This window comes from Salmo salar, chromosome 10 (genome assembly GCF_965601325.2).
Source record: "Salmo salar chromosome 10, fSalSal1, whole genome shotgun sequence".
Classification (NCBI taxonomy): domain Eukaryota; kingdom Metazoa; phylum Chordata; class Actinopteri; order Salmoniformes; family Salmonidae; genus Salmo; species Salmo salar.
This window is the reverse complement of record NC_138300.1, coordinates 72,560,300-72,578,258: the sequence shown is the minus strand read 5'-3', so window position 1 is coordinate 72,578,258 and position 17,959 is coordinate 72,560,300. Positions and strand designations below refer to the sequence as shown.

Below are 17,959 nucleotides of genomic sequence, written 5' to 3'. Positions count from 1 at the left end.
ATCACTTGTGCATCAGTGCGATCTTGTCAGGCGGTGGTTGTAGCTGGTGGATCTGCCTTCACATTTTGGGAACCTGGTCTGTAGGACAGGGTAAACACAAAACGGGTAAAAAACATGGCCCACCTTGCCTGACGAGGAGTCAGTCTCCTCGCTGCCCGGATGTACTCCAGGTTGCGGTGGTCAGTCCAGATGAGAAAAGGGTGTTTAGCCCCCTCAAGCCAATGTCTCCACGCCTTCAAAGCTTTCACCACAGCCAACAACTCCCGGTCCCCCACATCATAGTTCCGCTCCGCCGGGCTGAGTTTCTTCGAGAGGCGGAGCTTTGGTGGCGTGCCCGAGCGCTGAGAGAGCACGGCTCCTATCCCAGCCTCGGACGCGTCCACCTCCACTATGAACGCCAAAGAAGGATCCGGATGGGCCAGCACAGGAACCGAGGTAAACAGAGCCCTTAGGTGACCAAAAGGCCTGTCCACCTCAGCCGACCACTGCAAACGTACAGGACCCCCTTCAGCAGTGAGGTAATGGGAGCCGCCACCTGGCCAAAACCCCGGATAAACCGCCGGTAGTAATTGGCAAACCCTAATAATTACTGCACCTCCTTTACCGTGGTGTGAGTCAGCCAAATACGCACGGCTGAAATGCGGTCACTCTCCATCTCCACCCCTGAGGTGGAAATGCTGTACCCTAGGAAGGAGACAGCTTGCTGGAAGAACAGGCATTTCTCAGCCTTGACGTACAGGTCATGCTCCAACAATCGTCCAAGCACCCTGCGCACCAGGGACACATGCTCAGCACGTGCAGCGGAGTATATCAGAATGTCATCAATATACACCCTGCCCGTGCAGGTCCCTGAAAATCTCGTCTACAAAGGCTTGGAAAACTGATGGAGCATTCATCAACCCATACGGCATGACGAGGTACTCATAATGCCCTGAGATGGTACTGAATGCCGTCTTCCACTCGTCTCCCTCCTGGATACGCACCAGGTTGTACGCGCTCCTGAGATCTAGAAGAAGCGCGCCCCGTGCATTGACTCAATCGCGGTGGCGATGAGAGGTAGCGGGTAACTGTACCTCACCGTGATTTGATTTAGATCTCGATAGTCAATACACGGGTGCAGACCTCCCTCCTTCTTCTTCAGAAAAAGGAGGCGGGTGAAGTGGAAGATCGAATGTACTCCTGACACAGAGATTCGGAGACATATGTCACCATAGCCGCCGTCTCCGCTTGTGACAGGGGATACACGTGACTCCTGGGAAGTGCGGCGTCTACCAGGAGATTTATTGCATAATCCCCCTGTCAATGGGGTGGTAATTGAGTTGCCTTCTTCGGCATATTCAGGAGGAATGTGCATGGTGGAGACCTGGTCTGGACTTTCCACCGTAGTAGCACCAACGGAAACCCCTAAACACCTCCCTGAGCACTCTCATGACCACCCCGTGAGAGCCCTCCGTTGCCACGAAACAGTGGGATCATGACAGACTAACCAGGGTAGGCCTAGCACAAAGGGAAACGCAGGAGAATCAAAAAGGAAGAGACTGATTCTCTCCTTACGAGCCTCTTGCGTCACCATGCCCAGGAGCGCGGTGACCTACCTAATCAACCCGGACCCTAATGGTCGACTGTCTAGGGTGTGAACTGGGAAGGGCATATCCACAGGAGCAATGGGGATCCCTAATTTATGGGCAAATGATCTGTCAAGGAAATTCCCAGCTGCGCCTGAATCGACGAGCGCCTTATGCTATGAATGCGGGGAAAACTCAGGAAAAGTAATGTTCAAAAACATGTGGGCAACATAGAGCTCTGGGTGAGCATGGTGCCGGCTCACCTGGGGTGACGCGAGAGTGCTGGCTCGACTCCCAGAGGAACCTCCCCAGCACCGACCGGCAGTGTGCCCTCTGCGGCCACAGATGGTGCATGAAACGGAACCTCCTCCAGTCTCCCTAAGCGCAGCACCTCCCAGCTCCATGGGCGTCGGAGCGGTGGTGCTGGGGGATGGAACCGACAGACCCCGATCTGGACGTCCGCGGGTAGCCAGCAGGTTATCCAACCGAATGGACAGGTCCACCAGCTGGTCGAAAGTGAGGGTGGTGTCCCTGCAGGCCAACTCCCGACGGACGTCCTCGCACAAATTGCAACGATAGTGGTCGATCAGGGCGTTCCATCCCGCGTCGATAGTGTCGTTCCATCCCGCGTCAGCGGCCAGGGTCCGGAAGTCCAGAGCGAACTCCTGGGCGCTCCTCGTCCCCTGCCTCAGATGTACGAAACTTTCACCCGCCAGTCTACCCTCAGGCGGGTGGTCGACGACCACTCCAGGGCTCTCCCTGAGAAACATGAGATGAGGGCGGACACCCTCTCTCGGTCCGAAGGTGCCGGGTGGACGGTTGCTAGGTAGAGCTCCAGCTGTAATAGGAAGCCCTGACATTGTGCAGCCGTCCCATCATACTCCCTAGGGAGGGAAAGACGAATCCCACTGGGACCGGGTGAAAGAGGGGCGAGTAGTGGAGACCTTGGTTGAGCCGGCGGAGGCGCTGGAGGACGTCCCTTTCTCTCCCAGCGATCCATAGTCTGTAGGACGCGGTCCATGGTGGCGCCGAGATGATGGAGCATCGTCCCTTGCTCCTGGACGCGCTCCTTGACCCCAATAACAGGGGTACCTGCTCCTGCTGACTCCATGACGTTTCTTGGTGTGTGATTCTGTCAGGCGGTGGGTGCAGCTGGTGCATGAAGTCAGGCGCAGGAGAGCAAAGATGAGTGAACAACGCATTTTAATTAAGAAATAGCACACAGTAAACATACCAATGTGCGAACAATAACGGTTGCCACAAAACGCGGGTGAAAACAGCACCCGGGAAAAAAAACTGCCGGAAACGTACCGACCTGAACAATAAACAATCACACACAAAGACACGGGGGAAACAGAGGGTTAAATACATGACCAGTAATTGGGAAATGAAAACCAGGTGTGTGGGAAAGACGAAACCAATGGAAAATGAAAAGTGGATCGGCGATGACTAGAAGACCGGTGACATCGACCGCCGCCCGAACAAGGAGAGGAACCGACTTCGGCGGAAGTCGTGACAGCTCTGAAGAGTTAAGAACAATATGCAGTCTAACATTGCACCCAAACAGCACAGATCTGAGATTTGTTTGCTATAGAAGCACTATAGTCCTCTTAAATTGTAATTCCAAAACTGCACATCAAAAATATTTAGGGTTATATGACCGAAGATTTGTATAACTAACCCAAGATAGACCAGATCTTGTCGTGTCGTTTCCAATGGGAGTAAATTAATCTTAGTGGGCAGAACAAGCAAGGTGTGCAGAGCCAAGCACGAGCTAGTGAGATCCTATTGGTGTGTTCAAGCATTTATTCACCTACTCTTTGAAGTGCATGTGTGCTCAATTTGTCTTTGCACTACACAACACAGTCCACTCTGTTTGTAACAGATTCTAGTTTTGGAAACAGAAAACTGTATGGAGATCAAATATTTCATCTATGAGAAAATCTGCAGAATGTTGGCCAAAACCCATCTCCCTCCATCTTCTCCCACTGTCAACCATGGGGACTTCCTCTCATCACCAGATTTGGTAGTGAATGGAAACTCCAACTGGATGCTTCACATGTATGGGCCCTACATCCAGTGAAATATCTGTCTCATTGTTCTATCTGTGATATGACAGTCTGCTCTTCCATTCCTCAACATTCACACCAGGGCTGCCAAAAATATAGGGTCGCTATAAGACGTATGCAAAAAATAATGGACGTGTGAAAAAATATATAAAATAGCTGCCCACTACCATGAGATGTATATATTTGATGTAATAATTGAATGATGACCACATCCCTTCCAAAAATACATTTAAATAGTGTTTTAATGCGAGTGTTTATACCCTGCTCCATGTATTCCATCTATTCCATTTAAAATGTGGCTCCTAGTGCAGCTTTACTTCCGGGCTATTATGATGCATCTGGCAGTTCCTTCTCAGTATCCCCCTCATTTTAGAACATTTTAAAAACCCAGAAGCCAAACGCGGAAACTATGGATACATCTTATTTTGTGCTCACGCATTATTATAATTCATGTGAGCGCCACCAGAAATCCCTGCATAAGCATGTTTCTGTTAGCCGGTACATCATGACAAAATACACCATATGACTCTCCTGCTAATGTGTTTGCACCTTGTAGGCTAAACTGCCAAGAAAATTTAAAAAACGTAACTGATCCAAATGGTTGCACAATCAGGCAGGCAGACTAGATGCAGTTATTTTGAAATGATGAATATGCATTCTAAACGCCAGGCTTTAGAGCGGTTATTCAAATTACATAGGCTATTCACTGCAGTTTACAGCCTATACTAGAGTTTTGTACTCGAAAACGATAATACAATTCTTCATTGCGTTGTGTTGTTGTAGCCTATGTATAATACAATTATTGTCCCTAAAAAACTGAAACAATATGGTAGATTTTCGAGCTGCATACCCGAGGACTGGGAGGGAGCGCTCATAGTGTAAGCTACCTATGATTTCATTATCTAATAAAAAATATATATATTTCACTGTGTAAATTGACTGGATATATTCACTGCAGTATTAAGCCTAACATTGAGTTTATGAATTGTGGGCTAATATGCATACGCTTCCAATTTAGGAAATAGACTACATCTCAAGCCTGTCTGTCTTCATTGCTCTGTTGCACAATTACTCACCTGGCCTCTCAGCTGCCACGGCTATTCCTTATACATCTTGTCGAGTCCATCCCAGGAAAAGCCAGACTACAAAAACTTGTTGGATACTTATTTCGACTTATTTTCTGTAGCCTACTAATAGCCCACTGGAGGAGAGATGCACACTTGCTCTTGCTTTCTGAATAAAATAAGCTACAGCATTAACGCCTTCACACCGACAGTGTTCTTGCGTTTTGGTACACCAGAAGTACATTCATTTCCAATGGAATGCTGCGTTTGCCTTGCAGTGCGTTCAGTGTGATGTACACAGGAGGTTGGTGGCACCTTAATTGGGGAGGATGGGCTCGTGGTAATGGCTGGAGCGAAATAGGTGGAGTGGTATCAAATACTTCAAACACATGCCATTCCATTTACTCCATTACGGCCATTATTATGAGCCGTCCTCCCCTCAGCAGTCTCCACTGGTGGTGCATATGTTGGATTTATCAAAGTTATGCATCAAATTGTATCCGTAGACGGCTTGACAGAAAAGGTAGAAGGTGAATGTTTAACTTTTGCTGCACACACATCCAGATGATGTTGCGTAACATTTTGCACAATGAAACTGTATGTATGATCGAGGTGTAACAAGCTGGGAGATGGAAGGGAAAAGCTAATATTTTCCTACAGTAGACCTATCTTAACGCCGGGCTATATCCTGACAAAATAGGCCTACACCATATGAGTGGCCTGCTAATGTAGCTTTTTGGACCTTCTAAACTATTGAGAATAGACCCAAACTGATCCAAATGGTTGCATAATCAGGCTGTTGGCCTATGTAGTGATTTCAGCATGAAACAAAACAGGAAATGTGAGTGGATATTCAAATTAGCCTACATCACTGCAGTTTACACCCTATAGACAAATGTGTAGTCACTTGGTATCAATAATACATTCCTCATTGCACTGTGTTGTTGTAGCCCAGGTATAATACTTTTCTTGTCCTAGGCCCATCCGGTTGTCTCGTCACTTTACCCCAACCTAATACCTATATGTACATATCTACCTCAATTTCCTCATACCCCTGCACACAAAGTCTGTACTGGTACCCCATGTATATAGCCAAGCTATCATTGCTCATTGTGTATTTATTCCTCATGTTACTTTTTTTTTTTCTATTATAATTTATTTCTTACTGTATCCAGCATTGTTGAGAAGGGCTCGTAAGTAAGCATTTCACTGTTAGTCTACACCTGTTGTTTATGAAGCATGTGACAACAAAAATGTGATTTGATTTCATTCATAGTGGAGCTGTGTGTGCCCGGGCACCACTGAGCAAAGCCTGGAGGAACACACTACAGATCTGCCATTTTATAATCTGGTTACCTATATTTCTTGCACTTTGCCAGGTAAATATTTTGCCTATGGCCCTAATATTTAGCTAATGAATGGCCTAAAATCTAGGTAATATTTATACTGAACAAAAATATCAACGCAACATGCAACAATTTCAACGATTTTACTGAGTTACAGTTCATATAAGGAAATCAGTCAAATAAATTCAGGCCCTTATCTATGGATGTCACATGACTGGGCAGGGGCAGAGCGATAGGTGGACCTGGGAGGGCATAGGCCTACCCACTTGGGAGCAGTGGTATAAAGTACTTATGGAAAAATGGTAGCATTGCATTTTAAATATTTAATTTTAAGAAAATAATGTACTTTTTTTCTCCATACATTTTCCCTGACAATGAAAAGTACTCATATTTTGAATGCTTAGCATGACAGAAAATTCACACTTATCAAGAACCCACCTGGTCATCCGTACTGCCTCTGATCTGGTGTACTCAAAAAACACAAATGCTTAGTTTGTAAATGATGTCTGAGTGTGACCCTGGATATCTGTCTGGTTTGCTTAATAAAAGGGATTTTAAATTATTCATACTTTTACTTTTGATACTTAAGTATGTTTTTGCAATTACATTTACTATTTATACTTATGTATATTTAAAACCAAATATTTTTAGACTTTTTTTTAGACTATGACTTTCACCTGAGTAATTTTTTATTTTGACTCAAGTATGACAATTGGGATTTTTCCACCACTGCTTGGGAGCCAGGCCCACCCGCTGGGGACCAAGCCCAGCCTTGGACTCTTTAAAAGCAATGCTACCAAATACTAATTGAGTGTATGTAAACTTCTGACCAACTGGGAATGTGATGAAAGAAATAAAAGCTAAAATAAAAATGTAAAATGTCAGAATAATAGTAAAGAGAATAAATTATTTCAGCTTTTATTTCTTTCATCACATTCCCAGTGGGTCAGAAGTTTACATACGCTCAATTAGCATTTGGTGGCATTGCCTTTAAATTGTTTAACTTGGGTAAAACATTTCCGGTAGCCTTCCACAAGCTTCCCACAATAAGTTGGGTGAATTTTGGCCCATTCCTCCTGACAGAGCTGGTGTAACCGAGTCAGGTTTGTAGGCCTCCTTGCTCGCACACACCTTTTCAGTTCTGCGCACATTTTCTATAGGATTGAGGTCAGGGCTTTGTGATGGCCACTCCAATACCTTGACTTTGTTGTACTTAAGCCATTTTGCCACAACTTTGGAAGTATGCTTGGGGTCATTGTCAATTTGGAAGACCCATTTGCGACCAAGCTTTAACTTACTGACCGATGTCTTGAGATGTTGCTTCAATATATCCACATAATTTTCCTGCCTCATGATGCCATTTGTTTTGTGAAGTGCACCAGTCCCTCCTGCAGCAAAGCACCCCCACAACATGATGCTGCCACCCCCGTGCTTCACGGTTGGGATGGTGTTCTTCGGCTTGCAAGCTTCCCTCTTCTTCCTCCAAACATAACGATGGTCATCATTATGGCCAAACAGTTCTATTTATGTTTCATCAGACCAGAGGACATTTCTCCAAAAAGTACGATCTTTGTCCCCATGTGCAGTTGCAAACCGTAGTCTGGCTTTTTTATGTCGGTTTTGGAGCAATGGCTTCTTCCTTGCTGAGCAGCCTTTCAGGTTATGTCGATATAGGACTCGTTTTACTGTGGATATAGATACCTTTGTACCTGTTTCCTCCAGCATCTTCACAAGGTCCTTTGCTGTTGTTCTGGGATTGATTTGCACTTTTCGCAACAAAGTACGTTCATCTCTAGGAGACAGAACACATCTCCTTCCTGAGCGGTATGACGGCTGCGTGGTCCCATGGTGTTTATACTTGCATACTATTGTTTGTACAGATGAACGTGGTACCTTCAGGCATTTGGAAATTGCTCCCAAGGATGAACCAGACTTGTGGAGGTCTACAATTTATTTTCTGAGGCTGATTTCTTTTGATTTTCCCATGATGTCAAGCAAAGAGGCACTGAGTTTGAAGGTAAGCCTTGAAATACATCCACAGGTACACCTCCAATTGACTCAAAGTAAGGCTAATTGCCAATCAGAAGCTTCTAAAGCCATGACATCATTTGCTGGAATTTTCAAGCTGCTTTAAGGCACAGTCAACTTAGTGTATGTAAACTTCTGACCCACTGGAATTGTGACAGTGAATTATAAGTGAAATAACCTGTCTGTAAACAATTGTTGGAAAAATGACTTTTGTCATGCACCAAGTAGATGTCATAACCGACATACCAAAACGATATAGTTTGTTAACAAGAAATGTGTGGTGGTTGAAAAAACAGTTTTAATGATTCCAACCTAAGTGTATGTAAACTTCCGACTTCAACTGTGTATATATAAGTTCCCGGACATTTGAGGGGAATGGCCCTAGCCCTCACCCACCAATCCAATAGGATCAATACGTGCTCAATGGGATTGCGATCCGGGCTCTTCACTGGCCATGGCAGAACACTGACATTCCTGTCTTGCAGGAAATCATGCACAGAACTACCAGTATGGCTGGAGATATTGTCATGCTGGAGGGTCATGTCAGGATGAGCCTGCAGGAAGGGTACCACATGAGGAAGGAGGATGTCTTCCCTGTAACGCACAGCGTTGAGATAGCTTGTTGTCATTGCAGGCACAGTCCGATGATGCTGTGACACACCGCCCCCGGCCATGACGGACCCTCCACCTCAATCCTGCTCCAGAGTACAGGCCTCGGTGTAACGCTCAATCCTTCGACAATAAATGCAAATCCAACCTTCACCCCTGGTGAGACAAAACCGTGACTCTTCAGTGAAGAGCACTTTATGCCAGTCCTGTCTGGTCCAGCGACGGTGGGTTTGTGCCCATAGGCAACGGTTGCTGCTGGTGATGTCTGGTGAGGACCTGCCTTACAACAGGCCTACAAGCCCTCAGTCCAGCCTCTCTCAGCCTATTGCGGATAGTCTGAGCATTGATGGAGGGATTGTGCGTTCCTGGTGTAACTCAGGTAGCTGTTGTTGCCATCCTGTACCTGTCCCGAAGGTGTGATGTTCGGATGTACCGATCCTGTGCAGGTGTTGTTACACGTGGTCTGCCACTGCGAGGACGATCAGCTGTCCGTTCTGTCTCCCTGTAGCGCTGTCTTAGGCGTCTCACAGTACGGACATTGCAATTTATTGCCCTGGCCAAATCTGCAGTCCTTATGTCTCCTTGCAGCATGCCTTAGGCACGTTCACGCAGATGTGCAGGGACCCTGGGAATCTTTCTTTTGGTGTTTTTCAGAGTCAGTAGAAAGGCCTCTTTAGTGTCCTAAGTTTTCATAACTGTAACCTTAAATTGCCTACAGTCTGTAAGCTGTTAGTGTCTTAACGACCGTTCCACAGGTGCATGTTCATTAATTGTTTATGGTTCACTGAACAAGCATGGGAAACAGTGTTTAAACCATTTACAATGAAGATCTGTGAAGTTATTTGAATTTTTACAAATTATCTTTGAAAGACAGGGTCCTGAAAAAGGTACTTGTATTTTTTTATATACACATACATATATATATATATATATACACATACATACATACATACATACATATATATATATATATATATATATACACACACACCACACACACACACACACACCGTTTACTTGACTTTTATTCTCTATAAATTGACCCTCAAATAATTTACTCGGCAAGTTTGTCACCGTTGCGCTGCAATAGGAAAGTAAACAGAAGTCGAATCCATCACTTCTGTTGTTTGGCTGTGTCCATAGAAACGTTAGAAAATGTGGTGGATAGAATGTAATGGATCGCATCCCGACAGTTTAGCTCAGTGTAAACAAGCATAACGGCAGGGTCGGTATCTCCTGGCAAAGAACAGACATTCTTCAAGTCGAAGTTGGATATTAGTAGTGCTGTTGTAAATGATCTATTTTACAGCCAGTTAAGATAGCATTTAAACCTACAAATGTAGCATGTTAATTTCAAGCAAACACATGTAAGTGAATGGGTTTTCCAAAATTCTGAAGCTTCTTTACCCTTCTTGGTCATTGCTAAGCAAAACAATGATCCAGTCTAGCCTGGGGGTAAGATAGCCCAGGACTAAGAACAAAGCAGTGTGAAAAGGTATTTCTTGGACTTGCGAGTGATGTGCTGGAACAATAATGCAGGCACTGATTTGAGAGCCCAGCATCCAAATAGAGATGTTTTTTGTAGTTTCTTTACAGTAAAACATACAACAAACAAAACTTATTTTAATCATTTATTAAAAACTATATACAATATCTGTTATAATTCAGTATTCGGTACTTAATAATTTTTTTACCACTTCTCTGCAATAACCAGGTACTCATTGTTATGTGCAATGTTGCACTTGCTTTGTTTGCATATGGTACATTTTTTGTGACAATGAAAAAAGAAGCAGTACCCCAACAGCTACACACAAATAATAACACCACATACATCATCCATTAATTAAAATGTACTAAATTACCGTGTGCTTGTGTTCAGGGAAAAACCTAAAATCCCCAAAGCAGTCAGTGAGACGCATACCTGTGAAGTCAAGCCAATAGAACGGATCACACTTTCAAGGGAAATTGCATTAACATAAAACTGGGGTATACTCAGTGAGGTGAAATATTCAGAATAACATTGCAGATAGAAATGAACACAGTTGACTTGATTACATGTTCTACATGACAATTAAATCGTATCTACACTAGACATTTCTACCTGATTCTGAAAGTTCTTCAGCGTTGCACCATCTTGATCAGACCACCGGCCAGGACTCATGTACCCAATCAAAACACAAAACACAGGAAACCAATAAGCCCAAATCAGGCTAATAGAAGCTCTGTAGTTTGACAACCAATGACATCAACACGTGTGTATGCACCCTCAAAACGAATGACATCATTACAGGTCAGGAAACTCTTCTCTGCTTAAACTTGCTTTGGGAATGTGTCATGGCAACACAATGGCATTGTTCACTCTTTGAAAGTAAAAAATATGTTTGAATTTAGTATGACAATAAATACATGACAATCTCAATGATCACTAAAGTATTCGTTTAAAAGCTAATGTTCAAATCCACATTCCAGAGGTCTCAATTAAATTGTATGAATAAAGTTTCATATAGTGCCATTATCTGAGTAAGCCAACTGAGGCAACATTGTCACACAGACAGCCTTAACATGCAAAATGTCCAACCACAGCGTTAACACCAACACACGAACAATGGTTGCCCACTACTTTGTAAACCTTAAATACCGGTACCTGACAAGCAACATGTAATGAGATATTGTAGATCAAACTAGACTATCAGAGCCATATATAGAGATATACAGTTCTAGATTGTATGCATCTTACAGAGGACCTCGCAAATTGTCATGAGAAGCACCAAAGCGAAGGACATTTTGACACCTCTGCCTCAGCACCAGTGAAATAGATAGTTTCCACACCCAAATACTAACCCCGTTGTCAGATAATCAGTTCAACCAGTAGACAATGAAGCTGTGCAGACATGGAGAGCAAAAAACAACTGTTTCCTCCACATTCTCATTCTGACCATAAGTGCAAAAGAGGACATCCCTGGAAATACTCTGTTGTAAAGGATGGATGAGTCTGCAGGAGATATGCACAGCCTAGACTGGTGCACGATTCCAAATCCAAATCTAAAAAGATTACATTATGTAGGCAAAGTAGAATATTCTCCCTATTGCTTACAGCAATCCAATCTGTCCAGATCTACATAAGCATCAAAAGAAGTAGAGGGAAAGAGTTGGGTTGGAATTGGGCACAAGGTCTCATCTGGTCGGCTAAAGTAGATCGATCTGGTCTCAGAATTGAACTTGACTGATGTGGTTAGGAAGCTCAAGCGCTGATAAAAAGTGCAGATACCTGTTCAAAAGAGATGAAACTTTCCGACTGACACATAAAAATCAGTGACTTAGAATCAGACACAACCCTTTCATTCACAAGATATCAGGTTATGTCCATTCTTTACATTGGACTTCTACACCGCAACGTTCTGAATGTTCCACCCTATAGAACAGGCACCCTGCTGGAGCTGGTTGTTCTGAACGGGGCATGCTCAACCATTAAATATCAATCTGTTCTAAAGTGGATTGTGTTGGTCTAAATGCTGAAGCAGATGGATATCATCAAAGAGGACTGAGCTGGTCTTGGAGCTGAAAGAATGTTGGGCTGGTCTGACCTAGTCTGAAGTGGAGCAGACTGGGCTGGTCACAAGCAGTTCAAAACAGCACAGGTTTGGTTTAGACCTGGGAGGCATTTGTCTGTGGGCTGGGGAGGGTACATAATCTCTGTGAATTAGCTTCTGTGTCATCCCTACTTGAGCAAGCTAGTTTAGTAGGCCCATTTCCACACATTCAACTAGATGGTTGGAGCATGAATAACCCCATATATAAGCACAGAAAGAAAATCAGGCCTTGGGGTTAAAGCTGAGTTAAGATAAAATGATCTAGTCTAGAGCATGGTCCGAGCCACGTATCGCAGCAGCCCGCCATGCCGGTAAAAGGCCACGTCCATCTCGTTGTCAAACAGAGTCGTCACACTGAAGGTCTTTCCAGAGCTAGTCTAGAGAGAGAAAAAGTGAAAAATGTAGTTCAATGAAGAGACAATGCCATAGACAAAGATAGTTGCGAGACATTTTAACTGGGGATGGGAAATTTTAGTTATAAAAAGGTAACATTTGATTGGATGCCATACTTTGACAGTCAGCATTTGCTTTGGGGACAGGTCCTCTGGTAGCGTGATAGTGAACTTCTCCTTCCCGCAGAGCTCTAGAGAATCGGCACTCTGGCCTGGCAAGAACTGGAGGGGCGCGATGCCCATGCCCACCAGGTGGTTCTTGTGCATCTTCTCAAAGCTTTCTGCTATGACAGCTCGCACACCCTGCCAACCATAGAACACACAGAATAAGAGACCAATGGGATCTGTATCTCATGGAGTAAAAAGGCACATATACAATTGAATGAAATTTCCCAATGAATATATGATTTATTTAGAATTGTGTACATTTCTCTCTCTCCAGCTCATGTAAATTCAAACAAAGAACAATGTAGGAGTAGAGATTTTATGCAGAGCCAAGATGACTTCTGCCTTAGGATCTGGTTCATATCGCTCTTTATTTCAGACTATGGAGTTATCACCATTGCCATACTATTTTGGGGCTTTAGGTCCAAGTGTTCTGTGAAACATGACTTGGTAAAAACGTCTATTGATTGAGATCACAGAACAGACGGCATTTGGCGCTTATGTTAAAAAATAGATATTTTTAGGGGTATATCAGCTTTAATATTGCAGATATACTGTGGATTCCATCAATGTATTTGCCTGCATCATTTCCAAAACACCATATATTTTTTTGTAAATGTATATATTATTTGAAATATGCATGTTTTAAATATAGATTTCCTTCTTTATGATTTTCCCCCAACCCAACCACCCCTAATTGGAGTAAACTAATGGACAACAATACTTAGGCCTCTACTTCCAGCTTGAGTAGATGACTATGTACATTTTACAGACAGTACATTTTACATTCGTTATCTTTTGTTTGTTTTTAGTCCCAGCCTTCAGCTACCCTCAACCGCTCCCCTCCATCTCTGAAGACCATTTGATTTCTAGCTGCCATTTTTCCACTGTGCGGTTTCAAAAGTTCTGAACCTTTCTATTCGCAAAGTTTTTACAGATTGTAAATTAAAGAATCCTTTTTGCTAAGAGTATTGTTATATTATCGATCGATTGACTATGACTTTTGAAATCACCGAACAGCACTATTTGCAGAGTTAGCTCCAAGTAAATGTTGCAATTTTTTAGCCATTCCTGAACCTGTGACCAAAAACCAAGCTACCTATGGGCAGTACCAAAACAAGTGATCTAATGATTCTGTCAGCAAAATCTGCAGAGCTGGGATGGTTGTATACCTCATATATAAATAACATTCTATTGGTTGCAAGAATTTTGTATAATAATTCAAATGGAAAACCTAAGTTTTGAATCTGGTGTCGTTCTGTGTATCAGTTCACAAACCAAGTGCTATGGAATTGGTACGTCGAAAAGCTTCTCCCAACTATTTTTGCAACATGTATCGCGCAGCTGTACATTTTTTGGTCCTTAAATCAAACGGGTATACTTTTCATTTAATCACAATTTTCTTTAGCCAATTTTGGTCTTAAATGCAGGGCCGACAAACAAGTTCCTTACATTCTCCCCGTCCACTTGCCTCTTCCATTTTTGCAGTAATGCTGCAATTAGTTGGTTGTAATTTTGGATAGAGCAGACATGTCCATATATTTATCTTAACTGCATATGTGACATAACTCCACCAGTCCTATTTATATTATTTACCCAAAAACTATATATATTTTTTTAGATGTTCTGAAATCTTTCGTGAGAGGTCCAATGCTTTAATATTAAACATTTCTGCCCTCTGAATACATAATCATTATTTAAATAGGCCCGTTTAATTTTGTATGGCTTGCCGTTCCAAATAAAGTGGAATAGTTTGTGCTCATATAATTTAAAAAACAAGTCGTTAGGTGTAGGCAGGGCGATAAGTAAATGACCCTTACAAACTTGTACTGACACAGAATTGAGAACATCCTGTCGGGCTGTATCACCATTGTTATGTTTGGAGGAAAAAAGGGAGGCTTGCAAGCTCTCCAGAGGGTGGTACTCTAGAGGGTGGTACTGTCTGCCCAACGCATCACCAGGGGCAAACTACCTGCCCTCCAGGACACCTACAGCACCCGATGCCACAGGAAGGTTAAATAACCACCAGTATCACATTAGAGGCTGCTGCCTATATACATAGACTTGAAATCACTGGCCACTTTAATGTTTACATATTTTGCATTACTCATTTCATATGTATATACCGTATTCTATTATATCTTAGTCTATGCCACTCCGACATTGCTTGTCCAAATATTTACATATTCTTAATTCCATTCCTTTACTTCAGATGTGTGTATTGTTGTGTAATTGTTAGATATTACTTGTTAGATATTACTGCACCGGTTGAGCTAGAAACACAAGCATTTTGCTACACCTGCAATAACTGCTAAACACATTTACAGTTGAAGTCGGAAGTTTACATACACTTAGGTTGGAGTCATTAAAACTCGTTTTTCAACCACTCCACAAATTTCTTGTTAAACTATAGTTTTGGCAAGTCGGTTAGGACATCTACTTTGTGCATGACAAAAGTAATTTTCCCAACAATTGTTTACGGACAGATTATTTCACTGTATCACAATTCCAGTGGGTCAGAGGTTTACATAGACTAAGTTGACTGTGCCTTTAAACAGCTTGAAAAATTCCAGAAAATGATGTCATGGCTTTAGAAGCTTCTGATAGGATAATTTACATCATTTGAGTCAATTGGAGGTGTACCTGTGGATGTATTTCAAGGCCTACCTTCAAACTCAGGGCCTCATTGCTTGACATCATGGGAAAATCAAAAGAAATCAGCCTCAGAAAATAAATTGTAGACCTCCACAAGTCTGGTTCATCCTTGGGAGCAATTTCCAAACGCCTGAAGGTACCACGTTCATCTGTACAAACAATAGTACGCAAGTATAGACACCATAGGACCACGCAGCCGTCATACCGCTCAGGAAGGAGATGTGTTCTGTCTCCTAGAGATGAATGTACTTTGTTGCGAAAAGTGCAAATCAATCCCAGAACAACAGCAAAGGACCTTGTGAAGATACCGGAGGAAACCGGTACAAAAGTATCTATATCCACAGTAAAACGAGTCCTATAATCGACATAACCTGAAAGGCCGCTCAGCAAGGAAGAAGCCACTGCTCCAAAACCGCCATAAAAAAGTCAGACTACAGTTTGCAACTGCACGTGGGGACAAAGATTGTACTTTTTGGAGAAATGTCCTCTGGTCTGATGAAACAAAAATTGAACTGTTTGGCCATAATGACCATTGTTATGTTTGGAGGAAAAAGGGGGAGGCTTGCAAGCCAAAGAACACCATCCCAACCGTGAAGCACGGGGGTGGCAGCATCATGTTGTGGGGGTGCTTTGCTGCAGGAGGGATTGGTGCACTTCACAAAATAGATGGCATCATGAGGCAGGAAAATTATGTGGATATATTGAAGCAACATCTCAAGACATCAGTCAGGAAGTTAAAGCTTGGTCGCAAATGGGTCTTCCAAATGGACAATGACCCCAAGCATACTTCCAAAGTTGTGGCAAAATGGCTTAATAAGGACAACAAAGTCAAGGTATTGGAGTGGCGATCACAAAGCCCTGACCTCAATCCTATAGAAAATTTGTGGGCAGAACTGAAAAGGCGTGTGCGAGCAAGGAGGCCTACAAACCTGACTCAGTTACATCAGCCCTGTCAGGAGGAACGGGCCAAACTTATTGTGGGAAGCTTGTGGAAGGCTACCTGAAACGTTTGACCCAAGTTAAACAATTTAAAGGCAATGCTACCAAATACTAATTGAGTGTATGTAAACTTCTGACCCACTGGGAATGTGATGAAAGAAATAAATCATTCTCTCTATTATTCTGACATTTCAAATTCTTTAAAAAAAGTGGGGATTCTAACTGACCTAAGACTGGGAATTTTTACAAGGATTAAATGTCAGGAATTGTGAAAAACTGAGTTTAAATGCATTTGGCTAATGTGGATGTAAACTTCCGACTTCAACTGTACGTGTACAACTGTACGGAGAAAAAAATGTATGAAATGTATGCATTCACTACTGTAAGTCGCTCTGGATAAGAGCGTCTGCTAAATGACTAAAATGTTAAAAAAAAAATGTAAAATGTGTAAATAGGTAAACTGGGATATGACTAACTTTCCACAAATAGACAGGTGTAGTCCTTTCCATGATAGCAAAATCTTATCTAATTTAGCTAACTTTCTATTAAAATGTATTGTTGTGAGATAATTTCTCTCTTTCGGGATATGAATACCAAGTAAATCAAATTTAATTGTGTCACATGCGCCGAGAGGAGTAAATGTAAGTAAATGCTTACTTACAAGCCCTTAACCAACATGCAGTTATAAGAAACTACCTACACAGTCGGACAATTTTATTGGTAAGCTACACGGTAATGTAAAAGTTGTCTTTAGAGAGTTTAGAAAAATGATCTAGATCCTCTGAGGCTGTGCAGGGATCCAAATAAAAGATTTAAAAGAAAACATGAATCGTCAGCGTACAATGACACTTTTGTTTTTAAGCCCTGGATTTCTAGCCCCTTGATTTTGTTGTTGGATCTGATTTTAATGTCTAAAAAATAGATATGCCGATAGTGGACAACATTGTTTTACTCCTCTTGACAATTTAATACTTTGAGAAGTAGCCATTAAATGCCTATTTTACACCTGGGGTTAGTATACATAACTTTAACCCATTGTATAAGAGATTCCCCAAAATGTTCATAGTGTTCTATTGTTTCCAGTATTTGTCTTATATTATCTCCAATGTATCGTCCATGTAAAAAACCTGTCTGATTAGGATGAATAATGTCCAACAATACCTTTTCAATTCCATGCGCTTTGCATTTTACTAGGATTTTGGCATCACAACACTGAAGTGTAAGGGGTCTCCCGTTTTTTAGGTGGACTTGATCTTTATATTTAACACCTGGGTACTGTTTCAGTAAAAGCGAAATCAGACCTTCTTGCTGAGTATCTGATAGTCGACCATTTTTATAGGAGTGGTTAAAACATGCAAGTAACGAACCTTTGAGTACATCGAAAAATATTTGATATACCACAACTGGTATGCCATCCAGCCCTGGAGTTTTCCCGGACTTGAAGGCTTTAATTGCGTCTATAAGTTCCTCTTTTGTAATTAGTCCTTCACATGAGTCTTTCTGTATAGCTGTTAATTTTATACTATTCATAGGACAA

General features: G+C 42.5%; 2 protein-coding genes across 2 annotated transcripts in view; both read right to left on the bottom strand.

Moving 5' to 3' along the window:
- psma4 (proteasome 20S subunit alpha 4) overlaps positions 1-4,732 on the bottom strand; it is a 40,872-nt gene extending 36,140 nt beyond the window's left edge. Inside the window, exon 1 of the mRNA XM_082957138.1 lies at positions 4,711-4,732. The gene's annotated coding sequence lies outside the window, so the exon portion shown is untranslated. The remainder of the gene's footprint in view (positions 1-4,710) is intronic.
- A 5,567-nt stretch (positions 4,733-10,299) lies between these two features.
- Positions 10,300-17,959, bottom strand: part of ireb2 (iron-responsive element binding protein 2) — a 37,030-nt gene continuing 29,370 nt past the window's right edge. Inside the window, exons 21-22 of the mRNA XM_014124042.3 lie at positions 12,781-12,966; positions 10,300-12,648 (exon numbers count right to left, since the gene is read on the bottom strand). Of these exons, the coding sequence (XP_013979517.3) occupies positions 12,538-12,648; positions 12,781-12,966 (297 nt within the window). The 3' untranslated portion in view covers positions 10,300-12,537. The remainder of the gene's footprint in view (positions 12,649-12,780; positions 12,967-17,959) is intronic.